Consider the following 10,681-nt stretch of genomic DNA (forward strand, 5'->3'; position numbering starts at 1 on the left):
TGCAATATTTCTTAGTGCAGAAATTTGGTTTTTTTTCCTCTAGATTTTTAGGGTACTGTCAGTTCCTTCACCTGCACTCCCCTCAGGGGGACGCCTGAGAAAGGCGGAGCCTGTAGGGGCTCAGAGAGCTTTTTAAATAGTAAACCAATAGGGTTTGACACCAGGAGGTTTTGAGGCAGGTTAATGTTCCTCAGAGGTCTCAGAAAATAGTGTCTGTTGTATATTTTTAATGAGACACTGTGTGGTGTGTGTGTCTATTTTAGGTATTTTTTTACATGTGTGTGCAAAACAAATTGAAACTAGAGACTCTTTCCAGCTCCTCTACATTCATGTTCAGCTGGAGGTTGGCTCTCTGATTTCTCCTAGCTATTGGCTATTTGGTCTTTTCTGGTATGTATTATGAGAATAGACACTGAACTAGCTTTATTCTCAAAGAAGCTCAGGCTACGTTTACATATAGGCTGTAGACAGTGAAATATAATGTAAACTACAGCATTAAAATGAAAAGTTCTTAAAATAAAAATTGACCGTTTCCAAAAATGCTGATCACTGCAGACACTTCTCTTTACAAACAGCCATTAGTTCATGAGGTAGTACACTCAAGGCTGTTATTTGCTTGCATAATGATCATACTTTGAAATATCGACACTATGTCTCGTAATAACACCGCAGCAGGTCTTCATCATACTGTTGCACACTCACACGTTCAAGTATATATGGGACATCCATGTTTTACTTATTAACTGTAAAGAAAGGAAGAGTAAGCAGTCTGTCTGCCTGTACATGTCAATGATTGAATAACTTTGAACCCCCTTGAACTCCCCCTCAAAAGAAAAGTCTGCATCGCCACAGTTTCGACACGTGAGGCCTTCGGAGTTAAAATGTGGCTGAATTGGGGTCAATTATAATCCAGACCTAACTAACAAGGTAGTATCGTAAAATACACATTATTTACATCACACTGATGGAATTTTAAAGTGGGAAAGTGGAAGATGTAAGAATGCCTTGTGATGTCAGAGGTCAGAGGATGTTGGCTATACTGCTTCAAGCTGATAAGGACGTACCTATAAATTAAATAGCCACTTGTTACAATTAAGCTATGCAAAGAGCATCTCTGAATGGACAACCTGCTGAACCTTGAAGCAGATGAGTCACAGCAGCAGAAGACCACACCGGGTGCCACTCCTGTTAGCTAAGAGCAGAAACTGAAGCTACAATTCAAACAGGATCAACAAAATTGGACAACAAAAGACTGGAAAAATGTTGCCTGGTCTGATGAGTCTTGATTTGTCCTGTAGCATTTAGATAGTAGGGTGACAATTTGGTATAAACAACAACATCAATGCATGGCTCCAGCCTGCCTTATATCAACTCTTCAAGCTGCTGTTGCTGTAGTGGTGTGGAGGATATATTTTGACACACTTTTGGTCCCTTAGTACCAACTCAGCATCATTTAAACACCACACCTGAGTATTGTTGCTGACCATCTCCATCCCTTTATAAACACAGCGAGCACATCTGCTGCTGTGTCATGCTGCTGTGAGGATGAGACATGACTTCTGACCAGGCAGTTCTCATCACGATGCCCCTGTATTTAACAACAACATACTTTTCAAACTGCCAACTGACGTGAATCACTTACACTGTGAACTTTATCTGTGGAGACTGTGAATAGAGAAAAAAAAAGGCACAAAAACCGAGATTTAACCCACATTTTCCACTGAACTCTGCATCATAAATGAGAAGCATTTGAATCAATGCTGCCTACTACTGGTTTTTATGTGACCTGCAGCTTCCTCAGAAACCAAAATGAGCTAATCTTGCACCTCTCTTAAGTCACATCAATCTGCTTTGATTTTTAAGCAACTGAAGCACAAAAACTCACAAACAACTGATTTCCCTGCATTCTTTATTCATTCAAATAGTTGAAAAATATATTTTCACATAGGCACTGAAATAAATATTTCACATCGCAGTAGTCAGTGCCACCGCAGTAACATACAAAACACACTTACAAAGGAAAAACAACCAAACAGCAGTCCTAGCAGATCAAGCATTTAATGCCAAAATAAAGACACTTAAAAAAAAGAAAAGAGTGCTTTTGAGTGCTGCCATCATGACTGCAGCAGTAAGTGCTCTGAAAAGAAAGAAAAACACACTGGCCTTGGAGTGTAACAGTTTGATCATGTTGTTCTAGTTTAGGCTCAATTGTGGACCCACAGATTGTAGAAATGCCATTACAGTACAAACAGATAATAAGGCAAACCTGATTGAATAATACAAAAACAATACAAACCACCAAAAATATATAACTGCCCAAAAGTACATTAATTTAAAAAAGAAAAGGAAGCTGACACACATCAAACTGGCCTTGTTAAAGCAACGAGGTGGGAATTATCAGTATTTTTTTCTCACATTGTTCCGAGAGGCTTCATGATAAAAGGATTGATGGCTGATAACAGATATCTGCTACAGTTGACTGACCTCCCGGGCTCATCACTGAGTGCTATGTTAAGTGCTACTGCTCACAGCAAACTGTGAATTCATAGTCACACGTACCGCTGCTAAACCGTCATTTCCTCAAAATTAAATATGAAGAAAGAGATCTCGCTTTCTTTCGTCAGACACATATCAGCCACCACATTAAAACTACTGAGAGGTGAAACAAATAGCATTAGGAACCTTGTTACAATGCACTGTTTTGCCCACATGAACACTGCTGCAGTCCAAGCCACGCCTCCACCACGATGACGGTGTTAGTGGGGGAGTTTTAATGTTGTGGCTGATCTGTTTTACAAGAGAGCACAATATCAAAACTGGAAGCGTGCCAGTAGATAAATGCACTATCCTATAATTTGATTAAACCATTGCAACAGATAAACAACCAGAGGTCACTTAGTACCTCTCTAATGAGCTGTGTTGAGTGAGGTGAACTGTAAGTAAGCTACAGCAGGACGACTGAAATCAGACTCCCAAATTATGTAACATTATTTTAAGAGACTGAAGACTAAAAAATATATACCCATCATCTCAATGATAAAAATTGGTTCAGCATTAAGATTAGTCTGTTTCTCTGAGCTGATAACAACAGCTTTGATTTTACATACTGGCTTTAGCAACTTTGAAGAGCATTCAAAGTATTTTCAAAAATGAAAAAAAAAAAAAAAAAATACTGCAAATACTGAGTGACTGTTTCTACCAAAGAGAGGTAACTCACAGTACCCAAACGGTAACGTTCAGCTCCCTCAGCTTTTTCTGTCATTCCCACTTTTTAATCAAGACATTTTATACAGAACCGACAACAAAACAAGGAAAAAAACCAAACAAATAAATAATTGTTCACACAGGCTAAGAAGTAAGATTCAAAGGATTCAAAATACCTATTGATATTTTTTTACCAACACTTCTGTACAAAAACTACAATCATAAACAACCATGAGAAAATGCTTTTATCACCCAAATATTTTCTACGAATACAAAAGATACAGTTTCATGCATTGATCTAATGGAGCTCACTGTTTTCTGTGCTTTAGGGGCTGAGTTAGTGTGGCTGACCACATCTAACATCAGCTCACAGTCCTTAAGGAGCAAACACAATCCCAGCACCAACCTCCACCTCCAGTGGCTCTGCTAAGCCGTGGGATTCGGGTACCTTCTCAGCATATTTATATATGCGTCATTATTAAAAAAACAAAAGTGTTCAATCCCTCCAGAAGGTTTAGAACAAATTTCAAGCTGAATTTAAGATGTTCTGGGGACACCTGGTGGCCAAACATTTTACTGACATGCTACACGTTTGTGTCAATCGTTCAGCCGTCTGTAATCACATCCGCACATTCTCCTTTAATGCATGCAGTGTCTGACATGATGTGTTTATGTATTTTATTTTATTTTATTTTGGACAGTTAAATTACAGTGAAGGGTGTCAGACATATTTCTTACCGAGGCTGTGCAGCTGCTCTAATCCCTAATGTGGATTTCAGATTGGGAAGATAGTCTGCGAGTGGTACACACAGGTGAGTTGAACAGTGTGACGGAGGGCGTACGATAAAGAAGCCCCCTTATTTCTACAGCGGGTACTCAGAAGTACCTTGTCGTTAGGTTGACAAGGTAGAGGTCACAAAAATATGGTTCTTCTTATTATTGTGTTGTTACATGATGAATTTCACTTAGCTCCTGGTGGTGTGCGCTGGGCAAGACTGGCTGTGTCTAAAGTGCATGATGTACACAGCGGTCTGATGCCACCAGTAAAACATAGCCACCACAAGTACGTGCCACACCTGGTGGCTGGCGCCCAGGTAGTTCAGCTGGCCTGGAAGAAGAAAAAATAAAGTGTAAATATAATGCATGTATTAATTCTCATAACGTAGAAAAAACTGTTGCTGAAAGAAGTTCAGTCGTTTAAAGGAAAAACAAATAACAGATGGATGGATGGGAGCGGTCAGAGAGGTTAATGGCTTCAACGTACTGTAAAATGAAATGTCTGGTGTCTCGTTGTCATGGCGGTGTACACAGTACCCTCTTAATCATTAATATTTCTTTTTCCACATAAATTCACCATTTCCTGTTTAAGTTCATTAAGCAGTTCGTTTAAAGGTTAAATGGACTGATCCTTATATAGCTCTTTTCTACTCTGCCGGAGCACTCAAAGCACTTTATATTTAGCATTTCAGGATCAGAATCCTTTATTAGTCCCAGAGGAAATGATGTGGTCCCAGCTGCTCCAAGACAGTAAGAACAGTAACTAACTCAGCTAAACTAAAAAAATACAATATATTACAAAGTTAAAAAAATAACAAAATAGCTTTAATTACAAATATCCCACAAAACATATGGTTGACATTGATGTGCCTTTCTTATCATACTGACTGCCCAGAACAGACTTGTAGAAAATCCAGAGCATTGTCTGACAATTTTGACATCTAGTAGGGACTTTTTTTTCTCCATGCATTGCTTTTTGTATAATCCACATATGAAGATCAAACCATTCTTTTCAAAGACAGAGCAGTGAAGTTTAACAGACCATGTGTCTAGAATTACGAACATGATCTGAAGAGATACAGTTGTAATAAACTTGGGTAGATCATGAGGTACGACTTTTGCAGACTGTACTACAACAAGGCGAGTCCTGCTTGGGTCTGTCATGGTAAAACAAACAAGTTTCTGCTGCAACAAACCAGATTTCCTTTTTTGCTGGAATTGCAAACATTTTGTTTTAAACATACATTTACGTTCCTCCACTCCACTTAAGTTTGTACCAGTTTGTGTCCGTTGATCAGGGTGTCATTTCCTGTCCTACTGGTTAGTTTTTTGATCTAGAAGCAGTCACACTGTGACATGTCATCTTACATTCCTGATACTACCAGCTTATTTCCTCAAATGCTTTTTTTTTAACTGTAGGTCTCAAGACCGTTAAGGTCAACTTCAGTACTCTGTCACTCTCAAAACAGCTTCACTCTTTTAAAGCTGCTTATTTCATCATGTATCATGAAAATGGTTCCTAATGTGAACGTGTATTGGCACATATGGCTAAGAGACATAAAGTAGGGAGATTTAGGGCCTGAGAAGCCTCAGAGCAGGAACTTCATAACCAGAATGGTGATGATAACAGTTTAACTGATGGAGAAGGTTCAAATCAGCTCCTTTTTATATGAAAATGAACCCAGACTCGTTCACTGGATTGCCACATGGAGAAGTGTGATTCATCACTCCAGAGAACACGTCTCCACTGCTCAAGAGTCCAGTTTTGGCGTAACTTACTTCACTGCATGTGATGCTATGCATCGTGATTGGTGATGTAAGGCTCACCCATGAAAACCCTTTCAGTGAAGCTGCTCTTGAGCTAATCCGAAGGTCACGTGAAGTTTGAAGGTCTGTAGCGACTGACTCTGCAGAAAGTTGGCGACCTCTCCACAGTATGCACCTCAGCATCCACTGACCCCACTCTGTTAATTTACGTAGCTACAACGCTATCACTTCATGGCTGAGTTGCTGTTGTTCCCGCTGGCTTCCACTTTGTACTCTTAACAGTTTACTGTAGAATATTTAATAGTGAGAAAATTTCACAACAGGACTTGTGAAAAGTTGATATCAAAATCCTTCACTCTGCATAGCCAAAAGCAAACAGACACAAATGCTGCCGCAGACAAGCAAAACTCACCAGGAAAATATCGCTCAGGGATTTTGGTGACGTAGAACAGGAAGGCAGAACCAGCAATCAAGTACATTATTATAACTCGAGGCAGAAACAGCTGAAACAGAGACAGGAAAGATTTATGGCACACAGGGAAAATCCTCATTTCAGGGTTAAAACCATAGTAACAGCATCACAGCAGAAACGGCTTGTAATAAAGCTCTAAAACGATACAGCGAACATACAGCACACATGCTTTGTTTCCTGACCTGCACAACATCGGAGGTGCATTCTTTGCTGAGGTAACGAGGGTGGACCTGAGCGCTGAAGACGGCCAGGATCAGGGACAGCACTGTCAGCAGGTAGACCTGCCGCCAAAACTGCAACCAGGGGAAGTAACACACAATATAAAACACAGCGCAATATGAGCCTGAGGATCTCCAGTTTCATATCTTAGAGGAAAAGGAATTAGCCAACAGCCTGATACTATTGTTTGTGCTTACAGCGTTACAATAGAAAGCGTAGAAGATCCCAGGTACATAGCAGCCCAGGATGCCAACAGAAATGCCTGCATAGTCCAACGCCAGCCAGCGGCGGCAAGTCTTCTCCGATCGATGACACGAGAAGAGGTGATACCCCACTGAACACAGCATGCAAACCTGAGAGGAAAGCACACAGGATCAGATGCAAAAGTTTTTCGACAATTTCTTTATGTTTAGAGCATTTTTATGCATGCCATGGTTGTTTCCATCAAGCTAATCACATTGTGACTACATGAAAAACTTTGTGTTCCTTTAACACATGAGTACATTATACCTACATAAGAATCACACTGATTAGTTATTCACTATATTAAAAGATTTCAAACCAATTGCGAGTAAAACTTACAACACAAACAAATACACAGCTAAACTTTCAAAATCCACTACCTGCCAACAGGAACTCTAAACTTCACAGCTACATCTATCTACACACCTGGGAAGGTGGCAGTGACCTGAGTGCACCTGTAGCAAGAAACATGAAACCTATGTTAATAGGTTTGTTTATTCATACAATTACACAAAGCTACTCTGGTGAAATAAAACTGCTTCATAATAACAATATCTGGAAAAAGAAACATCTCATGCCAGCCAAAAGATTCATTACCAAAAATGCACACTTGTTGAAAAAAAAAAAGAAAAGAAAAGAATCATGAGAAAACATTCACAAGAAAGTGCTTTATTTTTGCACCGAGAAGTGTCCAGCTGCCCAATTAATGCACTGTCTGGGCATGCCCTCACAGGAATTAAGATGGATTTTTGCCAAGTTTTGACTCCCTGCACAACCTTTGCCCTAGTGGGTGGTGTCACCGTTTGCATTCATACTTGTGCACTGACGACGAGTGAAGCTGAGTGTTATACTTGAAGCAAATAGTGAACAGCCCTCTCTTTAACTAAATGCAGGAAAGAGAAAAGACTTTAGAATCAGCTCAGGCCATAGACTGCTGATCAGGGAGTAACAATGGCAAAGAATGCCATGAGGATGACATGCAGAGGAATGGCATGACAAAGTAGGATGCTAGCAATAGGGTGAGATGGATTCAGGTGAACAGCTATAAGAAGGAGCTCAAAACTGTAGTTTTAGTCGTTAACTATACAAACAATGACAAAAAGCAATTGAACAACTTCAATCTCTATGCAAATATGAGGCAATCAAACAACTAGCAGGCTACTAGTTTACACAGCACTCTCATTCATGTACATTTTGCTTAATGCTACAATCTGAATGGCGTGTGCATTATTTATCCTGTTTTTATAGTATTTTAATTCCTATTTTCAACATTATTTTATGACTGGAGCGATGATTATTTTTAAATCGAGAAATTGATTTGCAATTTTGCAGCGACGAAACAATCATTAAATCCAGCTCACAGGAAGCTCAAGAACAAGCTTCTCATCTTGCACACATACACACAACTTACCTGGAAACAGAAGAGTCCTATAGCATAGATGACATAGTCCTCTCTGTTGGCTCCAGAAGCTGGCAGGACAGACAAGAGGTCGTTGACTCCCAGAGAGAAGAACAGCAGGAAACCCAAAAGGTGGCTCCAGATATTCACCGTCTCATTGGACAGAATAAAAATACTGCAAAAGAAATGTGCAGGATGTTTGCATGTGCATGGTTTATGTGCAAATGTATGGATATAATCACTCCATTTTTTCCCCCTCTGGTCTGTAATGCTATTTATTTATATATACAAAGTTGAGCAACTCAAAGAAAGATAAATAACAGTAAAGGCCAGAGGTGAAATTGCAGTATTCCCAGCACCTTTTCAGGCAGAGTTTGGAGGGCAGGTGAGCCCTGTAGCCGTCTGTGATGTAGGGGTTTTCTTTGAGGAAGAGGGGGATTTGTTCGTAAGTGTACAGTCGTATCCTTTGGGGTATCAGCACCGGCCAATGCTGATAATTGCCCAGCTCTATGTAGTGGGCAGTCTTCAGCAGCTTCTGGGGCATCTTCAGCAGCATCTTGCTCGGGGCTCCTCTGGCGGTGTAAGGCAAGCTGAGGGAGGCTAAGGCTGCATATGGAGAAAAGAAAAGGTAGGATTTATAAGGGAGTGTGCAAGGATGGTAAAACAAGTCTTCCTCTATCTGAAATCAGTGCTGACATTATGTTATATCTACAGGATCGGGGTTACCGCCGTTTGTGTGTGTATTCATCTCAGTTACCTCATTAAAAGCTCTCAAATCTCAGCACCACATTGTCAGTTAAATCCACAGGCTCTCCGCATATCTTTACCTTTTAAATAAATCATTTAAAACAGCAAACTAAACACACTAGCGTTCCCGACTCGCACGTCAAACGGTTTGTTATTGTCGGCCATGCTAGCTTATGCGCGCGCTAGTCCGCTAAAGTGATGTGGAACAGGGTTACAGAACTCACCATTAGTCCCACTCCGACTTTCGATGTCCCCGTTCACACAGTTCAGCCATATCTGGATGGCTTTTAACCTGACACGTCAGTAATAATGTTACATTTTAGTGAACGGACACACCAGCCGGCACTACCCGCAAAACCTGTCTTTCTTCTTTTGATGTTACTGGTAAACAATGAAACGGCACATTGCTGCCACCAACTGGTGGCTGTGGAGAATTTCATCTTGCGGTGTTTTATGAAACTTGAAATGAAAACAATCACAACAACAACAACAACAATGATAATAATAATAATAATAATAATAATAATAATAATAATAATGACAATTTGTGGAAATGTATCCTAATTTACTGATGTAGGTTAACTTCCTACAAGGCCTTGTTCTCCAATAAGGAATGCATTTCAAACTGCATCTTTTATTTTAGCGGTTTGAACACTTCCCAAGAGGCATCACGCCCAAGCATTGGTGGACCATTTAATTATAATGCAGCTTGTTTATTTAATAAGTTAGACTTGTGACCACACCTAAAAAATACTGACTTTGTGCTTTCACACTGAGACTGTTGGACATTGTTTAAGTCTTACCAGCATGCCATGAGAAAAAAAAAAAAAAACCTAACTAAAAACTACAGCAGTTATTTTCATTTTCTCAGATCTACAATTCTTACCCATGTTTGGAAATTGTCAAACATCATCCTATACCACAATGCCTAAACGTGACAAATCCTTTAGCAGCTGCATTACGTTGTTTACAAATTGTGAAACATTAAAGCAAATAGCTTTTTTGTGATGTTGATATCTACAGCGCCAAAATCTCCAAGAAAGTGGTCTTGAGCAAGCCATTATCCTGAATGAGATAAGAAAATTAATGGATGGTCTTGAGCAATAGTTCTGCAGCCTTTCTGAAGGTTTTTAGTCTTTCTTTGGAGATTGGATGTTTTTTCTTAATCTACTGCCTCTCCAGAGCTCAGACTTCAACATTATTGAAGCACTGCAGGATCATTTTGCTAGAGATCGGAATAAAAGGCAGCAAACATCCAAAGAAGAAGCTGTGGAAGTCCGTCTGAAGACTAAAGAACTATTCCTGAACTACAAGAAAGCGAAAGAGAGTTCAGGCTAGGAAAATAAAGGTGGCCATACCAAATATTGACCGTTCAAGCTCATAAGAACTCTGCTTTTGCCTTTTATACTGTATTTCAATTTATGTTTGCATGTGTTTCAATAAGTCACTTCTTTCTTTTCCATTTCCTAGAAAAATGGGAAATAGATGATGGCTCGAGATTTTATCTTTGGAAAATTTGGGGTCTCCACTATAATTTGAAACATTAAATAAAATCCAGTTTGAGTCGGTATTATCAGAGTATTGTCAGTTAATAGGAGCATCTAACATCCAGAGCCTTACTGTGTCCTCTTCCAACCACACCCACATAAAAAAATAATAAAATACAAAAACATGGACCATTATCACGACCCAAACAGCCACCAGAAGAGAATAGATTCCTCTTTGCTGACGCACTGGCTTTGGTATGTTATTAGAGTTGCTTTGTCATGACTTCATCCTCTTGAAAGTTGACATTGGGAAGCCACAGGCTGTGAGGACATCCCTACAGAGAGCGCAATGAGACATGATTACAG

The 10,681-nt window shown here is 39.7% G+C and overlaps 1 protein-coding gene and 1 long non-coding RNA gene across 2 annotated transcripts; both read right to left on the reverse strand.

Annotated features, from left to right (window-relative positions):
• Window positions 1-1,895: 1,895 nt before the first annotated feature.
• LOC109202824 (uncharacterized) lies at window positions 1,896-6,423 on the reverse strand. Its single transcript, XR_002062787.2, has 3 exons — window positions 6,403-6,423; window positions 6,161-6,251; window positions 1,896-4,312 (listed from the first exon to the last, which is right to left on the reverse strand). It is a non-coding gene; the product is annotated as an uncharacterized LOC109202824 (long non-coding RNA).
• Window positions 4,170-9,234, reverse strand: LOC100692972 (progestin and adipoQ receptor family member 3). The gene is made up of 7 exons (XM_003444363.5): window positions 9,053-9,234; window positions 8,441-8,687; window positions 8,094-8,256; window positions 6,637-6,792; window positions 6,403-6,513; window positions 6,161-6,251; window positions 4,170-4,312 (listed from the first exon to the last, which is right to left on the reverse strand). The coding sequence occupies exons 2-7, from the start codon at window positions 8,635-8,637 to the stop codon at window positions 4,170-4,172; spliced, it is 861 nt and encodes a 286-aa protein (XP_003444411.3). The 5' UTR covers window positions 8,638-8,687; window positions 9,053-9,234.
• Between the last annotated feature and the right edge of the window lie 1,447 nt (window positions 9,235-10,681).

This window comes from Oreochromis niloticus, linkage group LG7 (assembly GCF_001858045.2).
Source record: "Oreochromis niloticus isolate F11D_XX linkage group LG7, O_niloticus_UMD_NMBU, whole genome shotgun sequence".
Classification (NCBI taxonomy): domain Eukaryota; kingdom Metazoa; phylum Chordata; class Actinopteri; order Cichliformes; family Cichlidae; genus Oreochromis; species Oreochromis niloticus.